The 27746-nt window shown below is 39.0% G+C and overlaps 1 protein-coding gene across 1 annotated transcript; it reads left to right on the top strand.

Moving 5' to 3' along the window:
- The first annotated feature begins 24978 nt into the window (after window positions 1–24978).
- LOC121134742 (syntenin-1-like) lies at window positions 24979–27034 on the top strand. Its single transcript, XM_040733308.1, has one exon. It carries the CDS (start codon window positions 25040–25042, stop codon window positions 25934–25936), a length of 897 nt encoding a protein of 298 aa, XP_040589242.1. The 5' UTR covers window positions 24979–25039; the 3' UTR covers window positions 25937–27034.
- The last annotated feature ends 712 nt before the right edge of the window (window positions 27035–27746 follow it).

Genomic DNA, 27746 nt, shown 5'->3' with positions numbered 1-27746 from the left:
TCTTAACCAGAGTAAAAAAAAAAAAAAAAGAAGAGTCTATCAACACAGATGTTTCCACCAAAGTGAAAAAAGCCATTTGGGTGTAGAAAGATAAACAGTGATGAAATTTCTATAATCACAGACAGAAAATATATATCATATAGCAAGTGTCTTAAACAACAGCTGTTCCCATCAGCATGCATAGTCATTACTATGTGGTGTGTTGTAAAACTATTAAGCTTAGTCATATGAAAAAACACAAAGAGAGCTCAAAATAAAAGTATACACACAATTTAAAATTTAGACCCAAAACATGAAGGCGAGAATTGATGGATTTCCTTAAGTGGTGAGGGAGACACAGAAATATGACACCTGTGACATGATTATTTTGATTAGTGTCCAATTGTCTCCCAATTTATGAAAACCGATTTGGATAGAGCATTATAAGCAGCTCATTTTAAATTATCTGTCACCTCCAAAAGAATTCAAGAATGATTTTAACAGACATGGTGATTAAATCATCTAACCAATGGGAAAAATTTTCTGCTCTTCAATTCGAGTAGGATATTGAGTACTTTGTCAAAAATAAAATACAGGCCCTAGTACATTTAAAGAGGAAATTGGTTTTAAACATGTGTACTACTAGGTTTTGCAGTGAGTTCCCATTAGATTTTCTCTTACACAAAGGGTATCATAATACTTTTCTGAATATCTGAGTCAAATAAAATTCCCTATCTCAATTCTTACTTTCAAAATGAGCTTACATTAAAATTGTTGGATTTCTCACAGAAAATACTTTGCCAAATATGCATTCAAATAATCTTAGCTAACACACCTATGTTTGTACTTATGGTAGCAATGATTTTATATACTTAAGATGTCAGGCCATTCCGGACTTGCCCCTCCACCCGCCAGTAGGGAGGACTCCTTGAGTCCACTGACCTTTGACATCCAGACCCTACCAAACCCCCCAGAGGGACCTGGAGACAGGACAAAGATGCCAACCTCATCAGCCAGCATTTCAGGCTTGCCCCTCCATGCATTGGTAGAGAGGAGAGAGAGGGACTCCCCCCCATACACACTAGAAGAAGATATGGGAAGACGACAGTATAAGAACATATCCAACAACAGAAAGACTTATATGACACCACCAAAATCTAGGGACTCAACATCAGCAAGACAGGAACATCCCAATACAGATGAAAGAGAAGATAAAGACCTTAAAAGCAACCTCACGAAAATGATAGAGGCCCTCAAAAAGGATATGAGAAAAATCCCTTAAAGAAATGGAAGAAAAAAAACCAAAAATGCAAGCAATCAACAAATATCTTAAAGAAAGCAGGGGAAGTCAAGAAAAAATAATCAAACAGGTGAAGGAAACAATTCAAACAGTTCAAGACAGGAAAACTGAAATAGAGACAATAAAGAAAACACAAACTGAGGGAATTTGGGGAATAGAAAAGCTGAATAAATGATCAGGAACTAAGAGCAGCAAAGGAAAAAATGCCAAGTAACATGTAAAAGTAGATCTATCAGAATTACACCTGACTTCTCTACAGAAATTCTGAAAGCCAGAAAGTCCAGGATACATGTTCTACAAACCCTAAGAGACCACAGATTCCAGCCTAGAAAGCACTACCCAGAAAAACTCTCAATAACTATAGATGAAGAAAACAAGAAATTCCATAACAAAACCAGATTTACTCAATACATATCCACAAATTAAACAATGCAGAAAGTCCTGAAAGGAAAACTTCAACCCAAGGGAGCTAATTACACTCACAATAACATAGGTAATAGACAATCTCACTTTGCCAACAGAAATTGGAGAAAAACTCACACAATACCACCACCAAAAATTAATCCAAAACAAACAAGAGTCAACAATCAAAGATCATTAATACCCCTCAATATCAGTGGTCTTAACTCACCTATAAAAACACAAAGGCTAACAGAATGGATACAAAGATAGAATCCATCATTCTTCTGCATTCAAGAAACACACCTCAATTTCAAAGACAGATGTTACCAAAAATTAAGGGTTGGAAAGATTTTTCCTATCAAATGGACCTACAAAGCAAGCAGGTGTAGATATCTTAATATCTAACAAATTAGACTTCAAACTAAAATTAATCAAAGGAGATAAAGAAGGATATTTCATATTCAACATAGGAAAAATCCATCAAGATGAAGTCTCAATTTTGAACATCTATGCCCCAAATACAAAGGCACTCACATTTGTAAAAGAAACATTACTAAAACTCAAATCACACATTAAACCCCACACACTTATAGTGGAAGGCTTCAACACCCCACTCTCACCATTAGAAAAGATTATCAGACAGAAACTTAACAAAGAAACAAATGAACTAATAGAAGTTATGATGCAATTAGGTTTAACAGACATCTATAGAAGAATCCATGCAAACACAAAAGAATATACATTCTTCTCAGCAACACATGGTACCTTCTCCAAAATTGACCACATACTTGGCAATAAAGCAAACCTCAACAGAAACAAAAATTGGTATCTTATCAGACCACCATGGCTTCAAATTAGAATTCAACAACAACACAAATTGCAGAAACATTACAAACTAATGGATATTGGACAATAATTAATTGCATCACTCCTGTGTAAAGGAATAAATAAAGAAATAAATTAAAGTCTTCCTAGAAGTCAATGAAAATGAAGGAACAACATACCCAAACCTATGGGACACTCTGAAAGTAGTTCTAAGAGGAAAGTTCACAGCATTAAGTCCCCATATGAAGAAACTGGAGAATAGCTACACTAGCGAATTAACAGAACAATTGAAAGCTCTAGAACAAAAAGAAGCAAAATTAATTATGAGAAATAGACACCAGGAAATAATCAAATTGAGAGCTGAAATCAATAAAGAAGAAACAAAGTAAAAACTACAAAGAATCAACGAAACAAAGAGATGGTTCTTTGAAAAAATAAACGAGGTTGACAAACCTTTATTCAAGTTCACCAAAAGGCAGAGAGAGAACATGTTAATTAACAAAATCAGGAATGAAAATGGGGACATAACAACAGACACTGGGGAAATCCAGAGAATCATCAGGTCATACTTTGAAAACCTGTACTCCACAAAATTGGAATATTTAAAGGAAATGGACAATTTAATGGATAGATATCACCTGCCAAAACTAAATCAAGAACAGATAAACAATTTAAATAGACCTTAACCCCTAAAGAAATAGAAGAAGCCATCAAAAGTCTTCCAACCAAAAAAGTCCAGGGTCAGATGGTTTCAGGGAAGAATTCTACCAGAAATTCAAAGAAGAGCTAATACCAATACTCTTCAAATTGTTCTACACAATAGAAGAAGAAGGATTACTGCCAAATTCTTTTTAAGAGGCTACAATTACTTTAGTACCCAAAACATACAAAGACACAACTAAGATAAAGAACTATAGATCAATCTCCCTCAGGAACATAGATGCAAAACTACTCAATAAAATACTAGCAAATCAGATTCAAGAACACATCAGAAAAATCATCCACCATGATCAAGTAGGCTTCATCCCAGGGATGCAGGGATGGTTCAACATAAGAAAATCCATCAATGTAACCCATCATATAAACAATCTTTAAAAAATCCACATGATCATCTCACTAGATGCTAAAAAAAAGTCTTTGACAAAATCCAACACCCCTTCATGATAAAGGTCCTGCAGAGGTCAGGGATAACTTGAACATACCTAAACATAATAAAGGCAATATACAGCAAACCGACAACCAGCATGACATTAAATGGAGAGAAACTCAATGCAATTCCTCTAAAATCAGGAACAATACAAGGTTGTCTACTCTCTCCTTATCTCTTCAATATTGTACTCGAAGTTCTTGGTAGAGCAATAAGACAATAAAAGGGGATACAAATTGGAAAGGAAGAAGTAAAACTTTCACTATTTGCTGATGATGTGATAGTCTAAGTAAGTGAGCCAAAAATTTCTACGAGCAAACTCCCACAGCTGATAAAAACCTTCAGCAAAGTGGCAGGATACAAGATTAACTCAAAAGATTCAGTAGCTCTACTATATGTAGACAATAAAGGGGCTGAGAAAGAGATCAGAGAAACACCACCCTTTAAAATTGCCACAAACAACATAAAATATCTTGGGGTATCTGTAACAAAACAGGCGAAAGACCTGTATGACAAGAACTTTGAGATCTGTAAAGAAAGAAACTAAAGAAGACACCAAAGAATGGAAAGATCTCCCATGCTCTTGGACAGGTAGGATCAACAAAGTAAAAATAGCAATCTTATCAAAATCAATCTACAAATTCGATGTAATCCCTATAAAAATCCCATCACAATTCTTCACAGACCTTGAAAGTTAAATTCCCATCTTTATATGGAAAATGAAAAGACCCAGGATAGCCAAAACCACCCTGTACAATAAAGGAACTTCCGGAGGCATCACCATCCCTTGCTTCAAGCTCCATTATAGAGATATAGTCCTCAAAACAGCTTGGTATTGGCATAAAAATAGACAGGTAGACCAATGGAATCAAATTCAAAACCCTGATACTAACCCACACACCTGGAACACCTGATCTTTGACAAAGAAGCTAAAACGATACAATAGAAAAAAGAAAGCATCTTCAACAAATAGTGCTGGCATAACTGGATGATGGTATACAGAAGACTCCAGATACATCCATATTTATCACCATGCACAAAACTTAAGTCAAAGACCTCAACATCAATCCAGCCACACTGAATCTCTTAGAGGAGAAAGTGGAAGTACCCTTGAATGAATTGGTACAGGAGACTGCTTCCTGAACATCACACCAGTAGCACAAACATTGAGATCAGCAATTAATAAATGGGGCCTCCTGAAACTCAGAAGCTTCTGTAAGGCAAAGGACACAGTCAACATGACAAAAAGGCAGACCACAGAATGGGAAAAGATATTCATTAACCCCACATCTGACAGAGGACTATTCTCCAAGATTTACAAAGAACTCAAGAAGAGAGTCTCCAAAACACCAAAGGATCCAATCAAAAAGTGGGCTACAGAACTACATAGAGAATTCTCAATAGAGGAGGCTAAAATGGCTGCGAAACATATAAGAAAGTGCTCAAAATCCTTATCCACCAGGAAAATGCAAATCAAAACAACTCTGAGATACCATCTCACTCCTGTCAGAATGACTAAAATCAAAAACGCTAGTGACAGTTTATGCTGGAGAGGATGTTGAGAAAGGGGAACACTCCTCCATTGCTGCTGGGAGTGCCAACTTGTACAGCCACTTTGGAGATCAGTATGGAGATTCCTCAGAAAAATGGAAATCAGTCTACCACAAGACCCAACAATTCCTCTCTTAGGCATGTACCCAAAAGATGCACATTCATACAATAAGGACATCTGTTCCACTATGTTCATAACAACGTTATTTGTAATAGCCAGAACCTTGAAGCAACCTAGATGCCCCTCAACTGAAGAGTGGATAGAGAAAATATGGTACACAATGGAGTACTACTCAGCAGGAAAAAAACAATGAAATCTTAGGAGATTGGGAGCATGGAGAGAGTAGAGGGGAGAGGGAGCTGGGAGAAAGAGGAGTGAGAAGGGGAGAGAGAGATGGGCATGAGAGAGAATGATGGTTGAGTCAGGGGAAGAATAGAGAAGATCAGGATGACAGTTACCAAAATAGAGGGAGCCATTATAGTTTTGAGGTGAGATTTGGCACTAGTGAGGTTTTCAGATATCTACAAGGATGACACCAACTGGCTTCTAGGCTGTCTTAAATGCCAATAATGACATTGATGACTACCTTATATGCCATCCTAGAGCCTTCATCCAGTGGCTGATCGAAGCAGAGGCAGACACCCACAGCTAAACACTGAACTGAACTGCTGGGATCCAGTTGCAAAGAAGGAGGAGTGATGAGCAAAGGAGTCAATACCAGGCTGATGAAACTCACAGAGGCAGCTTACCTGACCACGGGGGAGCTCATGGACCCCAGACTGGTGACTGAGAGGCCAGCATAGGGCTGATTCAAACCCCCTGTAAATGGGTGTCAGTGAGGAGGCCTCAGCAATCTGTAGGGCTTAGGATAGTAAATCGATATTTTTCCCTGGCATGCAAATGGACTTTGGGAGCCCATTCCACATGGAAGGATTCTCTCTCTGCCTGGACACATTGGTGAGGTCCTAGGCCCTTCCCGGGATGATGTGACAGACTTTGAAGATCCCCCATGGAAGACCTCACCTTCCCTAGGGAACAGAGGGGCTATGGAGTGTGGGTTGGGGGGCTTAGGAGGGCTGGGGAGGAGGGAGGGGAGAGGGAGCTGTGATTGACAAGTGAAGCAATCTTGTTTCTAATTTAAATAGAAAATGAAAACGAAAGAATTAGCCAGGTGAATTTATTGTGCTTACAATGTATTTTGTATAAAGCAATTTTCAGTTTCATTTTTTAAGACAGTAATTCATGATAAGGCATGAAATTGTATCTTCCCCTAATACAGATACAGAAAATGATAAAGCAACATTATTTAATCATGAATAATATGCAATTTTATTTGAGAATATATACTAGGGTTTGGCAAAATTATCTACTGGTTAAGAGCACTTCCAGAAAACACAAGTTTAATTCCCAGCACCCACACCGAAGGTCACAACCATCTGGAACTTCAGTTCTATGAGATCTACCTCCATCAACTGGCCCCTGTGGGCCGTGCATGTACATAGTGCACAGATTATCTATGTAGGCAAACACATACACATATAAAACAAAACTACATAAACTTTTAGAAAATAACATATATGTATGTGTAGGATTTAGACTATACAACTAACATATAGCATAAATCTTAAGCTATGCATTCAATTAAGTATTTTGGAATGGATTTGAAGAGAAAGTAATGAGTTACAATAGATGCTTCTTTTATGCTAATGAAATGGTATTTTTGTTCATTTATTTTTTATATTCCAATCCCAGTTCCCTCTCTCCTCTCATCTCGTTCTCCCCACCCCCACCTCCCATCTGCTCCTCAGAGAGGGTAAGGCCTCTCCTAGGAAGTCTACTAAGTCTGTCCCATCATCTAGTTGAGGCAGGACCAAGGCGCCTCTCCACCCCCCACACCCACGTGTCTAGGCTGAGCAAGGTGTCTCTCCATACAGAATGGGTCCCACTAAGTCAGTTTGTGCATTAGTGTTAAACCTTGGACCCACTGCCAATAGCCTCATATATTGTCCCAATCACACCATTGTCACCTATATTAAGGGTGTCAAGTTCAGTCATATGTTGGCTTCCCATTTGTCAGACCTGAATCAGTGATCTTTCACTAGCTTGGGTCAGCTGTTTCTGTGGGTTTCCCCCATCATGGTCTTGACTCCTTTGTTAATATATTCACTCCTCCCTCACTTTGATTGTACTCCAAGAGCTTGGCCCAACCGTTAGTTGTGGATTTCTGCATCTGCTTCCATCTATTTCTGGAAGAGGGTTCTACCTTCTCTGGGGTTGTGGATTGTGGGCTGGGTTTCTTTTGCTTTATGTCTGGTATCTACTTATGAGTGAGTACATACTATATTTTCTTTCTGGTTTTGCCTTATCTCACTCAGGATGGTTTTTTGAAGCTCTGTCCATTTGCCTGTGAAATTTAGGATGCCATTATTTCTTACCACTGAGTAGTATGCCATTGTGTAAATATATCACATTTTTTTATCTGTTCTTCAGTTGAGGGGTATCTTAGATGCTTCCAGGTTCTGGCTATTACAAATAATGTTGCTATGAACATAGTTGAGCAAAAGTCCTTGTGGTGTGAATGTGCCTCCTTTGGGTATATGCCCAACAGCGATATTGCAGGGTCTTGAGGTAGGCTGATACCTAAGTTTCTGAGAAATCACCATACTAATTTCCACAGCAGCTGTACAAGTTTGTATTCCCACCAACAATGGAGTAGTGTTCCTCTTTCTCCACATCCTCTCCAGCATAAGCTGTCATTGGTGTTTTTGATCTTAGTCATTCTGATCATGTAAGATGGAATGTCAGAATTGTTTTGATTTGCATTTCCCTGATGACTAAAGATGTTGAAATTACCTTAAGTGTCTTTCTGCCATTGGAGACTGTTCTTTGAGAATTCTCTGTTTAGATCTGTAATCCATTATTTAATTGGATTATTTCTTAGCTTGTTGTCTAGTTTCTTGAGTTCTTTGTATATTTTGGAGCACAGCTTCTGTCAGATGTGGGGCCGGGGAAGATCTTTTCCCATTCTGTAGGGACCCGTTTTGTCTTGTTGGCTGTGTTCTTTGCTTTACAAAAACTTCTGAGTTTCAGGAGGTCCCATAAGGGCCATAAGGTTTCCTTTAATGTTGGAAGGTTCAAAAAAGCAGGATAAAAGACCTTGGCAACTGGCACTTATGGGTTATGCCGTGCAGACCAAAGTGAGTTCTAAAGGGTAATGATCAGGAGTACCAAAGCCAACATTCTTTAGAACGACCATAACATGAAGAAAGCTTAGTTCTTAATATTTGTCAATCAACTGTTCTCTGAAAAACACATACTAACACTAAATTATTTTTTGTCTTATTGCCTCAACCCAGATCAAGGCATCATGGCAATAAAAGTCAAATCAATTCAATAAGGTCACATCAAAGGTCTGAGCTTCATACCCTGCCACTTGCCTGTAGAGTTTGTCCTTTTATTCAAGAGCGTTCTAAAATTTTATTTGATCACATTTGGATGAAAGGTATATATCCTGTAAAAAACCTCAAAGTGTCTATTTATGTCAGTGAAACCTTATGAAACTGAAGTGCATTTTCTTTTGCTTTATGATACTGTAGAATGTATATCACAAGTGCTAATTGGTAGTTTCATAATTTTGCTTCCATTCCTTATTAATTTATGAAGTACCAATATAGCACCAATAAGAAAATTATTATCTACAACATCTGGGTAACAAAGTGGACTCCATAGAGACAAGGAATGTATCCACAACTGGATGTTTGAAAAGCATGGTCGTTGGGAGTATGATACGGAAATAGTCTTTTCCACAGAAAGGCTGTGATGAATTGATGAATGGGTGAAGTCTGGCAGAATAGTAAATAGAGAGAAAAGGATTATAGAGTCACTTAGAGCTGTGAACATGAGGATGTTTAAATCAAAATAGATATGACATGTGAGCATTTCAGAGTTTAAGACTCTAAGTCTGAAGAGTGTTTGGGCAGATGACAGTTAGAGTCCCTGCCTAAATAAGATTCTCATCATCTACAGGAAAAGGGACCAAGACACATATTATTCAGAAGATGAAAAGATTAGGACCCAAGAAAAAATATCCAGGGAGGAAAGGGAAACAGAACACATCCCCTAGAAACCAGAAGTACAATATGTGAGCCTACCAAAGTTAAGTGTCTCAGAACCCCAATGCAGACAGCCAGAGTTAGTGATCAAACCACAATAAATAACGTTAACAGTGCAAAAAGAAGAGGCGCAGAACACTGGTGCTGACACTCAGACATCAGAAGTGGCATATTCTGAGTTCAAGGCCCACCTGTGCTGGGAAAACGTCTCAAAAGTGAAAAGATCAATTTATGTGATAGATTCTTTTTGAAAAGCACAGAAAGACTATACACAAGACTATACACAAATCTTAATGGTACTTTCCAGTCCTGAAGGGGAAAGAAGATGCAGGTAATTACAGTAAAACAGGCAAACTGGATCTATATGTTGTTCTAGAATCCTTCCGTTAGTATTGGAGTCACCCTTGTGAATCAGGCAAAAAATCTGCACTGTTCTAATTCCCCAATCATATTATATATTAACACAATTGGCACAGCTAAACATATCATAATTTAGAATAAACGTGAAGGTGGCCACCCATTCTACTTAGCATTTAGTGTGTTGTAGAGATGCTTCTTGGAGAAAAACAAATGCCTTATATAAACCATCTTTTTTCCTAACATAAAATTGAATTTTAGTATCTGTTTGTGGTATGAAAGGAAGCCTAGAGAGGAATCAATTCAGACGGGTCTTTTCCAATGAGAGGCAAAAAGGGAGTGGATCCAGACAGGAGGGGAGGGAGGGAGGACCACTGAGGAATACAGGAAAGGGAAACTATAACCAGTAGTGAGAAAACAATGTAGTTTCAACAAAGGCAAAATAATAAATAAAAATAAAAACTTTAAAACTCATTGAACTGAACTCGGGGGAAAAAACATAGAAGTCTTCCACAAACGTGTGCTTAGCACAGGATGTAACTTTTTTATGTTTCCTTTTTATGACTGCTTTTTTATTTTTATTCTTCATTTTTTTATTAGAAACAAGCCTGCAACGCATGTCAATCCCAGGTCCCTCTCAATCCCCTCCTACCCCACTCCCACCAACCAACCACCCCAAACCACCTCCACTTCCCAAAGAGAGTGAAACCCACCATGGGCCATTCCCAAAGTCTGGCATTTCATCCGGGGCAGTGCTTAGGCCCTCCCTAATGCGTCCAGGCTGATAATGCATACCTCCATGTGGAATGGGCTCCCAAAGCCCATTCGTATGCCAGGGGTAAATACTGATCTACTACCAGAGGCCCTAGCAGATTGCCTAGGCCTCCTCACTGACATCCACTGGATCAGTCCCATGCTGACCTCCCAGCCATCAGTCTGGAGTCCATAATCTCCCCCCTTTTTCAGGTCAAGTGTTTCTGTGGGTTTCACCAGACCATTCTTGACCCCTTTGCTCTTCACTCCACCCTCTCTGCAACTGGGTTTCAGGAGTTCAGTTCAGTGTTTAGCTGTGGGTGTCTGCCTCTGCTTCCATCAGCCACTGGATGAAGGCTCTAGGGCATAGAAGATAGTCGTCAATCTCATTATCAGGGAAGGGCATTTAAGGTAGCCTCTCCACCATTGCATAGATTGACAGTTGGTGTCATCCTTGTAGATATCTGGAAATCTCCCTAGGACCAGATCTCTCCTCAAACCTATAACGGCTTCCTCTATTATGGTATCTCTCATGCTGCTCTCCTCTATGCTTCTCTGATTCAAACAACCTGACCCGCCATTTCCTCCTCTCCTCTGCTCTTCTCACCCTCTATTTCTCCCAGCACCCACTCACCCATCCCCTGCCATGCTCCCAATATGCTCAGGAGATCTTGTCCCCTTCCCCTTCTCCTGGGTACCATGCGTGTCGCTCTAAGGCTCCTCACCGTTTCCCAGCCTCTCTGATGGTGTGGATTGTAGGCTGATAATTCCCTGATCCATATCTAAAATCCATATATGAGTGAGTACATACCATGTTTGTTTTTTTGTGACTGAGTTACCTCACTCAGGATGCTTCCTTCTAGAGCCATCCATTTCCCTGCAAATTTCAAGATTCCATTGTTTTGTTTTGTTTCTTTCCCGCTGAGTAGTATTCCATTGTTCAAATGTTTCACATTTTCTCTATCCATTATTCAGTTGAGGGGCATCTAGGTTGTTTCCAGGATCTGGCTATTACAAATGATGCTTCTATGAACATAGTGGAACAGATGTCCTTATTGTATGAATGGGCATCTTTCGGATATATGCCTAAAAGTGGAGTTGCTGGGTCTTGTGGTAGGTTTATTCCCATTTTTCTGAAGAATCTCCATACTGATTTCCAAAGTGGTTGTACAAGTTGTCACGTCCGCCAGCATTGGAGGAGCATTCCCCTTTCTCCATCATAAACTGTCATTGATGTTTTTGATTTTAGCCACTCTGACAGGAGTAAGATGGTATCTCAGAGTTGTTTTGATTTGCATTCCCCTAATGGATAAGGATATTGAGTACTTTCTTAAGTGTCTCTTGGCCATTTTAGACTCCCCTATTGAGAATTCCCTATTTAGTACTGTACCCCACTTTTTAATTGGATTATTTTCTGTTTTGGAGCCCAGCTTCTTGAGTTCTTTGTAAATGTTGGAGATAAGCCCTCTATCAGATGTGGGGTTAGTGAATATCTTTTACCATTCTGTGGGCTGCCTTTTTGTCTTGTTGACTGTGTCCTTTGCCTTACAGAAGCTTCTTAGTTTCAGGAGGTTCCATTTATTAATTGTCTATATCAGTGTCTGTGCTACTGGTGTTATGTTCAGGAAGCTGTCTCCTGTACCAATTCATTCAAGGGTACTTCCCACTTTCTCTTCTAAGAGGTTCAGTGTGGCTGGATTTATGTTGAGGTCTTTGATCCATTTGGACTTAAGTTTTGTGCATGGTGATAGACATGGGTCGATCTGCATTCTTCTGTATGCCAGAATCCAGTTATGCCAGCACCATTTGTTGAAGATGCTTTCTTTTTTTCATTGTACAATTTTAGGTTCTTTGTCAAAAATCAGGTGTTCATAGGTATGTGGGTTAATATCAGGGTTTTCAGTTTGATTCCATTGGTCTACCTGTCTATTTTTGTGCAAATACCAAACAGTTTTCAGGACTATAACTCTATAATACAGCTTGAAGTCAGGGATGGTGATGCCTCCTGAAATTCCTGTATTGTACAGGGTTGTTTTATCTATCCTGGGTCTTTGTTTTTCCATGTAAAGTTAATTATTGCTCTTTCAAGGTCTGTGAAGAATTGTGTCGGTATTTTGATGGGGACTGCATTGAATCAGTAGATTGCTTTTGGCAAGATTTCCATTTCTACTATGCTGATTCTACATAACTGAGAGCATGAGAAAGCTTTCTGTTTTCTGGTATCTTCTTTAATATCTTTCTTTAAAGTGAGTGCCAGTAAGGAGGCCTCAGCAATCTATCAAGTAGTACATCAGTATATAACCCTGGCATACAAATGGACTTGGGAGCCCATTCTGATGGGAAATGTCATTCTGTAAAGGTGTATCTCTTATTGGTTAATGACTAAAGCACTGTTGGCTAATAGGGAAGCAAGATAGGTGGGACTAGGAGTTGAGGAGGATTCTGGGAAATGTAGTGAAGAGTGGAGGGTCACCATGTGATCCCAGAGAAGAGAGGACACAACAGGATGCCATCATCAGAAAGATAAGTTCGTAGAGAAATATATACTAGTAATTATGGGTTAATAAAGTCAGAGATAGCCATTAAGAAACCATAGCAAATAGCTAACAGCTTCATAATTAATATAGTGTCATGTGTGTTATTTGGTGTCTTAAGTGGCAACAGGACCCAGGCAGGAATTACTCAACACCATCCCACACGGAGAGATGATATCTCAGCCAGGACACAGGGGGGAGGGTCTAGACCCTGCCCCAGATGATATGACAGACTTTTAAGATCCCCCATAGAGGGCCTCACTCCAATGGGAGAGGAGAGATGGTGGCGTGGAGGCTTGAGGAGGGTTGTTAGGGAACATGGGAGGAGGGGAGGGAAAGTGGGCTTGGATTGACATGGGAGGTAAGCTTGTTTCTAATTTAAATTTAAAAACAAAACAAAAGAAATTTTAAAAAAGACTCAATGTTCTTCCTATACAGCTAATTCACTTTTTTTATTAGTGTTACCCCAAGATATTTTATGTTGTTTGTGGCTAGTGTAAAAGATGATGTTTCTCTGTTTTTTCTCAGCCCATTTATTGTCTGTATATTGTAGGGCAAATGATTTTTTAGTTAATCTTGTATCTTGACACATTGCTGAAGGTGTTTATCAGGTGTAGGAGTTCTCAGGTAGTTTTTCGGGTCACTTAAGTAAACTATCATATCATCTGCAAACAGTGAAAGTTTGACCTCTTCCTTTCAAATTTGTGTCTGCTTTTGTTGTCTTATTGCTCTAGTTAGAACTTCTAGTACAATATTGAAGAGACATGGAGACAGTGGACAGCCCTGTCTTGTTCCTGATTTTAGAATAATCTCATTGAGTTTCTCTCCATTTAGTTTGATGTTGGCTGTTGGTTTATTTTATATTGCTTTTATAATGTCCAGATATGTTCTTGTTATCCTTGCCAGGACCTTTATCATGAAGAGGTCTTGAATTATGTCAAAGTCTTTTTCTGCATCTAGTGAGATGATACAGATGGGATTTTTTGAAGTTTGTTTATATGGTGGATTACATTGATAGATTTTTCATATGCTGAACCACCCCTGCATCAATGGGATGAAGCCTACTTGATCACGATGGATGATTTTTCTGGTGTGTTCTTGGATTCAATTTGCCAGTATTTAATTGAGTATTTTTGCATCAATGTTCATGAGGGATATTGGTCTGAAGTTCTCTTTCTTAGTTGTGTCTTTGTGTGTCTTGGGTACCAAAGTTATTGGAGCCTACTAAAAGAAGTTTGGCAATGACCCTTTGGCTTCTACTATGTGAAACAGTTTGAGGAGTAGTGATATTAGCTCTTCGTTGAATTTCTGGTAGAATTCTTCACTAAAAGCCCTGGCCCTAGGCTTTTTTTTTGCTGGGGAGATTTCGATGACTGCTTCTATTTCCTTAGGTGTTATAGGTCTATTTAAATTGCTTATTCTGTTCTTGATTTAATTTTGGTAAGTGATTTTCAAATTTTCTGGAGTACAGGTTTTCAAAGTATGACCTGATGATTCTCTAAATTTCCTCAGTGCCCATTGTTATGTTCCCCTTTTAATTTCTGATTTTGTTGATTAGCATGCTCTCTCTCTGTCTTTTGGTAAGATTGGATAAAGGTTTGTCTATCTTACTGAGTTTCTCAAAGAACCAACTCTTTGTTCCATTGATTCTTTGCATTGTATTCCTAGTTTCTACTTTATTAATTTTAGCCCTCAATTTGATCATTTGCTTGTGTCTACTGCTCCTGGGTGTGTTTGTTTCTTTGTGTTATAGAGCTTTCAGTTGTGCTGTTAATTCTCTAGTGTGACTATTCTCCAGTTTCTTCATGTGGGCACTTCATGCTATGCACTTTCCTCTTAGCACTGCTTTCAAAGTGTCCCTTCAGTTTGGGTATGTTGTGTCCTCATTTTCATTGAATTTTTGGAAGGTTTTAATTTCTTTATTATTTATTCCTTGACCCAGGAATGGTGCAATTGTTCATTGTTCAATTTCCATGAGTATGTAATGTTTCTGCACTTTGTGTTGTTGTTGAATTCTAACTTTAAACCATGGTGATCCGATAGGATATAAGGGGTTATTCCAACATTTTGTATCTGTTGAGGTTTGCTATGTTGCCAAGTATGTGGATGATTTTAGAGAAAGTTTCATGTGGTGCTGACAAGAAGATATATTCTTTTGTGTTTGGATGGAATGATCTATAGATGTCTGTTAATCCCAATTAGGTCATAACTTTTGTTAGTTCCTTTGTTTCTTTGCTAAGTTTCTGTCTGGTAGTCCTGTCTAATGGTGAGAGTGGGGTGTTGAAGTCTTCCACTATTAGTGTGTGGTGCATAATGTGTGATTTGATTTTTAGTAATATTTCCTTTATGAACATGGGTGCCTTTGTATTTGGTTCATAGATGCTCAGAATTGAGGCTTCATCTTGAAGAAATTTTCCTGTGATGAATATGAAATGACCTTCTTCATCTTTAATGATTAATTTTTGTTTGAAGTCTAATGTGTTAGATATTAGGATAGCTACACCAGCTTGCTTCTTAGGGTCGTTTGATTGGAAAATCTTTTCCCAACACTTGACTCTGAGGTAACTTTTGTCTTTGAAGGTAAGGTGTGTTTCTTGTATGCAGCAGAAATATTCATATCCATTATGTTAGTGTGTGTCATAGGTGAATTAAGACCATTGATATTGAGGGATATTAATGACCATTTATTGTTGATTCTTATTTGTTTTTTATTTGTTTTGCTGGGGGTAATGTGTGAGTTTTTCTCCTATTTCTGGCTTTTGGTAAGGTGGGATTATCTATTGCTTATGTTTTTCTGAGTGTAGTTGACTTCTTTGGATTGGAGTTTTCCTTGCAGAACTTTCTGTAGGGCTGAATTTGTGGATATGTATTGTGTAAATCTGGTTTTGTCATGGAATATCTTGTGCTCTCCATATATAATGATTGAGAGTTTTGCTGGGTATAGTCATCTGAGCTGGCATTCGTAATATCTTAGTGTTTGTAGAACATCTCTGAGGACCTTCTGGCTTCCAGGGTTTCCATAGAGAAGTCGGGTATAATTCTGATAGGTCTGCTTTTATATGTAACTTGGCCTTTTTCCTTAACTGCTCTTAAATAGTCTTTCTTTATTCTGTATGTTTGGGGGTTTGATTATTATGTGGCAAGGGGACTTTTGGGGGGATTTTGTGTTCAATAAGCTTCTTGCACTTTCATAAGCATGTCCTTCTTCACGTTGGGCAATTTTTCTTCTATGATTTTGTTGAGTATGTTTTCTGCACCTTTGAGCTGGGCTTCTTTGCCTTCTTCTATACCTATTATTCTTAGGTTTGGTCTTTTTACAGTGTCTCATATTTCCTGGATATTTTGTGTTAAGAATTTGTTGGAATTAAAATTTTCTTTGGTTGATGAATCTATTTCCTCTAGTTTATCTTCAGCACCTGAGATTCTGTCTTCCATCTCTTGTATTCTGTTGATTATGCTTGCATCTGCAGTTCCTGATCATTTACTCAGCTTTCCTATTTCCAGCATTTCCTTGGTTTGTGTTTTCTTTATTGCCTCTATTTCAGTTTTCATATCTTGAACTGTTTGAATTGTTTCCGCCATCTGTTTGATTGTTTTTCTTGGCTTTCTCTAAGAGATTTGTTGCTTTCTAATATTTTTGGTTTGTTTTTTCTTCCATTTCTTTGAGGGATTTTCTCATATCCTCTTTAAGGGCCTCTATCATTTTCATGAAGTTGTGTTTATGGTCATTCTCTTCTGTTACATCTTCATTGAGATATTCAGTTCTTGGTGGTGTAGAGTCCCTAGACTCTGGTGGTGTCATATAAGATTTTCTGTTGTTGGATGTGTTCTTATACTGTCGTCTTCCCAACTCTTCTTCCAGTGGGTATAGGTGGGGTCTCTCCCTCTTCTGGCTGGTAAGGTTCAAAGTTCTATCCTCTCCTCTCTCCCGGGTGTGTTTGCTTACTCTTGCTTACTCTACCAGAGGGTGGAGGGACAAGGCAGTAATGGAGGCTGATGCTGACTGCTTTGGAGTTCCTCCAAGTCCCTCTGCAGGATTCGGTGACAGGAAGGGTCTGGTGGCCCCCGTAGGTCAGGGCACTCCAAGACAAGGATGTAGCTTTTTAAAGATGTATGTAAACCTTTGCTCTGATGCACAACAATGAGGATGTGGTCCATGCTTTGTAATGATAACTGTCAGCTCATCAGCAAGAACAGCAGTTGCTGAGCAGAGCTCATAAAATGAAGATTAGCTGTTTGTTTCCACTTAAAACATTTTAAGCCCAAGATACTTTTGAATCTGCAAAACAGAAGTCAGAGTCCTTTGTTCTGATCTGGAGAATGACTTAGCATGCCCTCTGTCTGTGAACTGGGGGCTGCCCCTGGCCCGCAGACCTGGGTATCTTGTACCTGTGTTGGAGGCAGTCCACTCTTGAAGCTACCTTTCAGGTCACTTCAGGAATCATTCATTCTGTGAATAAGGAGGCCCAAGTCATTGATTTCAGTCCTTTACATATCAATTACCTTTAACTGCTATATGGCTGTGGTGTGCCTACATGACTTAAAATGTGCTTTTCCCCTAATAGGTAGTTTTTCTATTTTAATTCACATAAAAAATGTAAATTTATTAGGAAAGCAAGTGGAAATAATTTAAGCTTTGCCATTAGTATCGATCACATTGGAAACTGCTTGTTAATATAAATATGAAGTGTTTTCTAACTCCCATGGCAACAGTAGTTCTATAGAGAGCACTGTAACTTATCAGCATTTCCTGCATGAGGTCTGTCGTGATACGGATTAGCTTCCTGCTAACCACTCAGTCAAATGTGCTACGCGACCCTCAGCAGCTCCTGTACAGCTCTTAAAATACATCTGACATCGATGTCTTAAAGGTATGGAATGATGGGATTTGTTGTTTTTCATTTCATTTATTTTCCTGATTAGAACTTGCAGCAAACATATTAATTATGCTTTAAAATATGACTATCCAATCCTTTGTTACTCTTAAATAGATTTGATTTTTGAACTTCTCTTTCAAGTGTATTTTGAAAGCAGTTTTAGTCTTTTCATGTTAGAAGAGCAAGCCTGCCTCTCCTTGTCCCCTTTTCTTCTCTCACCTGCCTTGCATTCCCTTCCACAGATAACCCTGGACACTTTCACTTGCTCCCAGCATGAGACGCCAACTGTCATGCTGTGATACGATCTGCCAATTGTGCCTCCACAACTTTGAGCAAAAATAAATCTCTTCTGTTTGTGAAGGTTTTTAGGGAGAAACTACCCACCTCAGTGAATATTTGGCAAGCTTCAGTCATTACAACAATAACAAACAAATGTTCTCTTATTCAATCCAATAAATTAATTTTGATATCCTCTGGAGTGCCCTGCTCACTCACTGTTTAATGCTTAAAACAATGCTTAAAAGCAAAATATCATCCATGACCTAGGAACAGGAAAGTTGACTGGGGGGGGTGTAGGATAGGGGGAAGAGGGAATCATAGGTTAGAAGACAGATCAGGCACCATTGTGACCTCTAGTGATCTAAAGGGATGACACCAATTGGAAAGCTAAGCAATAGTGTAGAGACCACCTCGAATAACCATTCCTGATAGTGAACTTGATGTCTATAACCATTCTAGAGCCTTCATCCAGTGACTGATGGAAGCAGAGGCAAACACCCACAGTTAAACACTGAACAGAACCCAAGGAACCCAGCAACAGAGAGAGAGAGGAGCGAAGAGCAAATTGGCAAAGAATGGGCTGGCAAAACCAGCAGAGACAGCTGATCTGAACAGGGGAGAGCTCTTGGACCCCAGACCGACAGCTGGGAGGCCAACATGGGACTGATCCAGACCCCCTGAATGTGAGAGTCAGTGATGAGGCCTGGGCTACCTATGGGGTCCTGAGCAGTGATCAGTGTTTATCCCTCGAATACTAACATACATCGTGTGTCCATAACACAAAGAGGGTTGCTCTCTCTGCCTGGACTCTTAGGGAAGTGCCTGGACCCTACCCAGAGTAAAATGACAGACTCTAGATATCCCCTATGCAGAAGGAATTGGCAATAGGATGGGAGGAGGGGGGATGGGGGGTGTGGGAGGAGGGGAGGGAGAGGGAACTGGGATTGACATGTAAAACAAGCTATTTAAAATTAAAATTAAAAAAAGCAAAATATTACTATGTCTGTCGTTAAGCCAAGGATATTTTCTGATTCGTTTTGAAGCGTGTAAAATTTGTATGTTTTGCTTAAGAGTAAAAAAAACATTCATTTTTGTGAAATCTCAAGAACCTTCCACGAAGTTGATAAAAGAGTAAGATCAAATTTTAGTCACGATATTCACCAACCATGTTTCTGGGAAGAAATGGATTTTATTGCTCTGGGAATTCTCAGCAGAGGAGCAAGGGGAAAGTGGCAGGTGTCCATAATTTAATTTGATGTCAGAGCAAAAAATAAACTCTACATAACTATGGATAAATTAGCTGTATTTTTCTAATGATTTCAAGGCAAATTCGTTGTGCCTACTTACTGTTCTAGCTATATGCTACATTTTGGATGGTAACATTACTACCCACTGATACCTATATACTCTGACATGTGAAAACAACAAATCAGTAAATAACTGCTTGTGTAAGTTTAATTTAATGCAAATATGTATTTCAGATGGGGAAGATACTATACACTTCCAAAAAGGGACTGTGACACCTGTGTGACATTTGCCTGCACATTAGCTATAACGTTGAACTACCATCACCTTTAAAATTAAATGACACAGATGGTGAAAAGTTTTCAGCTTTCATATACCTCATTCTCAGTTGAAAAACTTCACAGGTGAACAAATTAATAAAAAATGCATCAAATTAATACCTTTCCATTTTTATATTCATCACTGAACTATCATGTTCTTTATGATTATAAAAATCATGAATATTTTGGCCTTTGAAAATTAATATCCTTAGATAGTAATACTGAATTTTAAAGAATTTTATGAAATTCAAGTTCAAACAAGTATGGAACTTCAAAAAAACTCATAAAGTATCTTATGTTCAATCAGCTTGGGAATATTTACACTAAATACATTCACCTGCTCGAGCACAGCAATAAGTTTTATTTTCCTCTAAAACAACATAATATGCATGTTGCAAAACTTATAATTTTTGAAGCTACAGTGACCCATAACTCTAACCTTAGCCATGAATGTGTAATATGATCGTGCTTTTTTACTGGTGTGTAGCAGATACCTTAGTTTGTTTATTGTTTAGTGTATTTCCTGATCTTTGGTCTGTGTCTTGCTCCTAATTCTATAGAATATCCTCCCAAACAGCATCCAGGTTAGCATGTAGCTTGGAGATACAGAGGAGAAATGGAAGCTCATAGCCCTGCAAGCACTGGATTTTTGTAATGAAAAATGAGTAGTCCTACAGCAACCTCAGTTAAACATTCCTGCTTTATCATCCAGAAAATCCCACTATTTTAGCCATACAATTGTGTTCTTCTTGGGAGAATACATATGCTGTGAGTACATTCATTTTCTTTTCACTTTTTTTGTCTTTGATGTGTTCACCTTCTAAACAAAATGAATGATGAATCAATGTAGTATTGTCCTATTGTTCGTAGGAAAAGAACATTGCAGGCAATGAGATAGGAAAAGTCCATTGGGTTAAAAATCATTTGTACATAACTACACAGTTACACTCTATTTTCTCATAACATTATTTACAGAATATACTTTATGGAGAAAAACTTAAACTTGAAAGGCCACTATCATCTGTAGGGGCCAGAGTCAAGCAGCTTCCATTTCCCAGAGACAAAGTAACACAAGGAAAGAAACATATAGATGTCCCATGGGAATAAACATCACCTCAAAAAACAAATATCAGTGATCCCTTCAGCAAAACGGGGGCACCTCTTGATCAGAGTCACCAAGAGCTTATTCCGGGAGGTTTATTTCAAAAGAATACTTGTGAGATAAACATGACTCCTGAAAAACAAATGATTGCCAGACCTGAGTTCAAAGACCTACAAAAGACTGCTCTCAATTTAGTTTAAAGAATGAGTAAGCACTGAGAAGCAATGAGGGATGGAGGACATATACAAATAAGTCAAAAAAATCCAGAGATATTTTTATTTGTTTGGGGTGAATAATTTGAATTGACTGTAGTTATCTAATCCATCAGCCATCCAGCTAGCCCACTGCATGTGCTTCTGTATGCTCAGGATGGAGTCTTGGTGTGGCCTAGCCATCTGCACAGAGCTGTAGAGAGTGGTAAATAAGAAACCTAAACATTCTGTAAACTCCAAACAGTCCTCAGGAGGGATAAATTCACAGCTCTCACAAAATTACATGTCCTACAAAATATTTATTTAGAAAAAATGAAGCAAATCAAAAATGGGATCGATTCCCCCTCCACTCCCAAGGGAGGGTGAGGCCCTCCATTGGGGATCCCCAAAGTCTGTCATATCATCCGGGCCAGGGCCTAGGCCCTCCCCCATGTGTCCAGGCTGAGCGCACATCCCTCCACATGGAATGGGCTCCCAAAGTTCATTTTTACACCAGGGATAAATACTGATCTACTACCAGAGGCCCCATAGATGGCCAAGGCCTCCTCACTGACATCCACATCCCAGGGGTCTGGGTCAGTCCCATGCTGGCCTCACATACATCAGTCTGAGATCCATGAGCTCCCCCTTGTTCAGGTCAGCTGTTTGGGGTATTGGTGGGGGGCAGGGGAGGAGAGGAGGGAGGGGGAGCTGGGATTGTCATATGAAGCAGGTTTGGTTCTAATTTAAATTTAAAAAGTTAAGAAATTAATAAGAGTAACTTTTTTAATGGGATCAAATATAATAGGTGCTTATAACAAAGTCTAAAATATGCCTGGGAGAGAGTTTTCCTTGACTTAATGCCCAATATGATTTCCAAACACCAAACTACAAATTGAACTTAGCATAAACTTGTGTTTTGCTCAAAGTGTTGAGAACACTACTGTTGACTTCAGTCCCTTATATCAAAGTAAGTGGGCTAAATATTCTATTAACTGCTTCACTGGGAACAGAACCAAGGGAATAGGATGAACAAGCTTAAACAGCCACTTTGAAACAGGAGTTCTGAAATTAATTTGTAAATGGTACTAAGCTGATTTCTTCCACAGCAAACAGGTCAGCTGAATCTCTACTTGGCAGAATTTGTCTGCAAGTATAGAGACAGGAATTATTTTCCACTACTAGCAGTTATCTGCAGCATAGAAAGTTATAAAGTGTTGTAATGACCATGAAGAGTATGAAGTACACAAAATTCAAACTCAAGTAGCTGAGAATAGCACTAGAAATGACGCACAGGCTCACAATTAATCAGTCTTTGCATAAGTTTCACTTTGAAATTAATCTTTTAAACTTTAATGCAATTCAGTATATGATGCTATTATTCTTCTAATAAAAAAGTAATTTTGACTCTACCCAGGATATTTAAAAAATGAGAAAAGGAGGAAGGTAATATCCCCCAGCATACACTGGGGGTTTCTTCAAGCAATAAACAAATAAAATCTCATGAGAAATTCAAGAGTAATAGGGAAAAAATTACAATTATCAAAACTCTCTCCTCAAATGAATTATGTGTTTCGGTGGTTTGAACAGGAATGGTTCCCATAGACCTATGCAGTGTGACCCTGTTGAAGGAAATGTGTCACTGTGGGGGTAGGCTTTGAGGTCGCATATACTCAAGCTACTCCCAGCATGGCCCACCGTCCTCAATTCTGCTGATTGTGGATCAAGATGTAGAACTCTCAGCGCCTTCTCCAGCACCATGCCTGCCCATGTGTTGCCATGCTTCCTGCCATGACAGTAATTGACTAAACCTCTGAAACTGTAACTCAGCCCCAATTAAATGTTTTCTTTTATAAGAGTTGTGTGGTCATGGTATCTCTTCACAGCAATAAAACCCTAACTAAGACAAGTATTAAATGTATTTCTCAGCCTTGTGAAATCACCCTTTCTATAAGAGTAGCCAAGAAATGAGACTTTTACCTAAAGTGAGATAGAAGCAACATAGAAAGAAGATGTTCTAGAAACAGAATATCAGATATCACATCTTAACTGGGTTTTATAGTTGTTTAAAGGAACTCAATATCTCCAAATCTGAAAATCCATTAATTACCCATCTTAAAGATGGGAGTTTGTCCGAGACGCCCCACAGGAAGCACTTGCTTTCATCACTTAAAACCTTCTGAAAAGAGAACATAGTGATTTCTCCCTCCAGCCCAATCCTGTCTATTCATATTTGTCTCTTCTGGTCGCTTCTGCTATCTTAGTTCTCCCTCTAATGTGAATTTAAGTTATGGTGTGAGTAGCCTCAATGGCTAGCAACACACTCTCTAAAGAGAAATGTAAAAACCAGGCCAGACTCAAACCTTTTGATCTACAATGGTGTCCTGCCTTCAGGATATGTTGGACAGTGGCGGCGCAAAGCTTGTGGAATAACCAATAAATAACTGATTTGACTTAAGCCCTACTTCACAAGATGGAACTACTGTACTACACTGCTTGGGTAACCAAGACTCTGAGACTAGATAGTCCACGGAACTAGGGTAAACCAAATGTTGCTGGCTTGGGGAAAAAATGTAGTGAGAAAATTACTCCTAATGATATTCTGCTATACTCGTAGAGCAACGTCTTTCTTGCCCATTCATTGTCATAGTTAGGGGTTTTGTTGCTGTGAAGAGGCACCGTGACCACAACAAGTCTTATAAAGAAAATATTCAATTGGGGGAGGCTTGAGTACAGTTTCAGAGCTTCAGTCCATTATCATCATGGCAGGGAGCATGGCGGCATGGTGCTGGTTACATCTTGGTCAGAAGGTAACAGGAAGTCAACTGAGACACTGGGTGGTATCCTGAGCACAGGAAACCTCAAAGCACGCCAAAAAGTGACACACTTCCTCCAACAAGGTCACACCCAAGAAAGCCACACCTCCTAATAGTGCCACTCCCTGTGAGATTATGGGGACAAATTTACATTCAGACTACCACAGACATCATCCAAGAAGCTTCCTCCTGCAGCAGATAAGAGAAAATGCAGAGACCCACAGCCAGACATTCTACAGAGAGTGAGAGACCTTGGAACACTGAGTCCTAAATTGGATGTCTCCATCAAATCCCTCCTCAAAGGTTGGGAGTCCCAATAGAAGAGGAGAAGGAAAGAATGTAAGAGCCAGAAGGGGTGGAGAGCGCCAAGAAAAATAAAGGAGATTTGGGTCACATAAGCAAAGGTCTTATGAACTCACAGAGATGGAGGAAGCATGGACATAGCCTGCACTGCTCTGAACTAATGTCTTCTCCATATACATTAAGGCTTTCAGTTCAGCTTTGTATGAGATTCCTGGGAGTGAAGAGTGGTTATGATGCTGACAGCACAGGGTGACTTGCTAAGATGGTGACTCCAGTATGAGGAGTTCTGAATTTACCCTGCCTAAAATCTCTTTGCTCACTCCCTTTCCAAGCATGGTTGGATTGGCATTATTTATTCATTGTGTTAAGAAATTTGAAATGTCTATTAATATTTCTGACTCCACTTCAATTTTTTTGGTTTTTTTTTTTTTGCCTTGGGTTTTTTCTTCTTCTTCTACAAGGAGAAAATAAATACAATTTATGGGCTTGGAATGTGAAAACGAACGCATATGATACTAGTCACATTTTTACAGTTGGTTTCACATGGCATTTGATTGATGTAACTTGTACCTGCTTCCACAGACGTCAGTACTACCAGTGGTTTCATACACAGGAGGTTTATGTGACTCTCAGAAAAGGGCAAAGTTGCTTTGTCTTTCTAAATATTTCCTAAGTCTGTAGGTCCATTCTTGTCTACACTATCTCCATCATAATCTCTATGTAACGACAGCAGCTCCATCACTGAAAACCAGCTGTTTCTACTCGTGAGGGATCTGGTTATTCCTCTTCAAGTTCAAACTTGCTTTCTGAGCACAAACATGTTTTCCTCCTCAAGCAAATATATCCCAAACCCACATCTTAAAAATGTCTCTATTTGAGTCCGGTGCCGGAGCGGAGCGAGCGGCAGGAGCAGCGCGTCCTCGGTGCAGAAAAAAAGCTGCAAAAATGTCTCTTTATCCATCTCTTGAAGATCTGAAGGTAGACAAAGTCATTCAGGCTCAGACTGCCTTTTCTTCCAGCCCCGCCACCCAGGCAGGTTTGGTGGATGTTTCTGCTGCTTTCCCTTCAGACGGAAATCTCTATCCTAAACTGTATCCAGAGCTCTCCCAATACATGGGACTGACTTTAAGTGAAGAAGAAATATGTGCAAGTATGCCCATGGTCTCTGGAGCACCAACCCAAGGGCAGGTGGTAGCAAGACCATCCAGCATGAACTATATGGTAGCACCTGTGACAGGTAACGATGCTGGAATTCGGAGAGCAGAAATTAAGCAAGGGATTCGTGAAGTTATTTTGTGTAAGGATCAAGATGGAAAAATTGGGCTCAGACTTAAGTCAATAGATAATGGTGTATTTGTTCAGCTAGTCCAGGCTAATTCCCCAGCCTCCTTGGTTGGTCTGAGATTTGGGGACCAGGTACTGCAGATCAATGGTGACAACTGCGCAGGCTGGAGCTCTGATAAGGCACACAATGTGCTCAAGCAGGCGTTTGGAGAGAAGATCACCATGACCATTCGGGACAGGCCCTTTGAGAAGACAATTACTATGCATAAGGACAGCAGCGGACATGTTGGTTTTATCTTTAAAAGTGGAAAAATCACATCCATAGTGAAAGATAGTTCTGCTGCCAGAAATGGCCTTCTCACCGATCATCACATCTGTGAGATCAATGGGCAGAACGTCATTGGTTTGAAGGATTCTCAGGTTGCAGACATACTGTCAACAGCTGGGACTGTAGTTACCATTACAATCATGCCTGCTTTCATCTTTGAACATATTATTAAACGGATGGCACCGAGCATTATGAAAAGTCTGATGGATCACACCATTCCCGAGGTTTAGAAACCTTGAACAACGCATCACAGCTGAATGTTTCCAGTTTTCTTCTTCGGCAACTTCTATATTTCACATATGAAGCTTTCCGGGAGCCAGGGAGAATATGCTGCATGGGGACCTGTCTGTCTTCCATCATAGCTGGGAACCTTACTCTATCTGATGTCTTCTGCAGATTTTAAGATAGGTGTAGCCTTATCCTGGTTTTACAGATGTGAAACTTACTGACTTTCCTAGAATCGTTTCTTCACTGGAAACCTGATGCTTTTATAAGCCATTGTGGTTAGGATTACTGGTTGGTGTAGGCTTAGCTGTATGAGAACTGGTCACCTTTGTCCTAGATGAAGCCCAGTGCTAGTCGCGTGCTTCAGTGCTGTGGCATACCTGGATTTTAGAACATCAGCATAGTACATTGAGGATGATTGCCTTTGGTAGTTACTTTTAAGTTTTCTCTGTATGAGTGTGTAAAATTCCAGTTAATCAACACTGGTTTCATTCCACAAAAGCATTATATATTGTGTGTAGTTTGCAAGAGACTGTCATGATTGTCACTAAATTTTAACTACCTTCACTTAATATGCTTCAACTGTCGCCTTAACTACAGCAAGCATTTAGAATAAAAGCCAAAATAGAATTATTGCTGCCTTCTGAGACCTGAGTGTTAGCTCTCTGTTAAGCTGGTACCTGCCAGCCCTGAGCAGCTCACTGCTAAGCGGAGCTGCCTAATTGTATGGAGATTTTTCTAGTCACTGCATAAAGGAAACGCGTAAAAGTTGCTGTATCGCTTTCTGAAAGACAAATCGCTATATATTTCATGTAAACGTTGTTATATAAACAGAACAAACTTGGGGGTCTCCTTTTCATTTGTAGATTAAGTGGGCAATATTTAATTTGACATTTGAATCCTAACATTATGTAACGTAGTCACTTTGGAGTCATCTTAGGATTTTTCCCTAGCCATTTTAATCTGTTCTATTTTCTCACTCCGTCCTCTAAACAAAAATGGCAATGACACTTTATCTTGGTTTTTTTCCTTCTTCTTGGTTTGTGCCTATCCTAGTAATATCCTGACATTATCCTATTAAATGTATAAAAATGTTAAAAAAATGTCTCTATTTAATCAAAAAGTACTTTCCTCTACTGTGACATTAATCTTGACCCAGCAGAATTTTCTAGGTAACTCCATCAAGAACAATTCTGCCAAAGAGTATAAAGAGAAGTCATGATAAATGTCATTTATTTCCTTATTTCTACTATTTATCCTTAGGATGACCAGTACACATAACCCTTGTCTACCTGTCATCTCCAAATATTCCTATAGAAAGACTAATAATGAAGTAAAGGCTAAAATAGGATATTATACACTATGTCCTCTTTGAAAGTAAAGGAATCATTTCCATAGGAAATCATCAACATGATCTACTCTGAATTTAAGCATTCGTCATCCATGATACATATAAGCTACTTCCAAAGCATAATACTCTTTTTCTTACTAGTATCAGTAGATTGGATTTTTCAAAGTGTGTGTTAATCTCATAGTCTGAATATACTGATGAATTTCCCCCTGCCTTTGGCATCAAATATGCCAAAAATGAAATGAAGTTTTTGCCAAATGTATCCAGGAAATTAATATATAAAAAATGTCTCTAAATAAATTTTCAATACATGAATCCATGTTTTAAAATAAGTTCTATCTAAAAGCAGACACAATTATGCATTCACATACCTGGAGGTAGAGAGATAGACAGGCACACAGACAGAAGTAAAAAGAGAACTGTAGGTGGATATAATAAGCCAACTTTTAGAAATAATTATTCAT

Source organism: Mesocricetus auratus, unplaced genomic scaffold, assembly GCF_017639785.1.
Source record: "Mesocricetus auratus isolate SY011 unplaced genomic scaffold, BCM_Maur_2.0 Super-Scaffold_100030, whole genome shotgun sequence".
Lineage (NCBI taxonomy): Eukaryota > Metazoa > Chordata > Mammalia > Rodentia > Cricetidae > Mesocricetus > Mesocricetus auratus.
Note: the sequence above shows the minus strand (reverse complement) of the source record. Positions and strands in the feature narration are given on the sequence as shown.

Coding starts and splice junctions, on each gene's coding strand:
- LOC121134742 (XM_040733308.1), top strand. CDS start 25,040: ATGTCTCTTTATCCATCTCTTGAAGATCTGAAGGTAGACAAAGTCATT.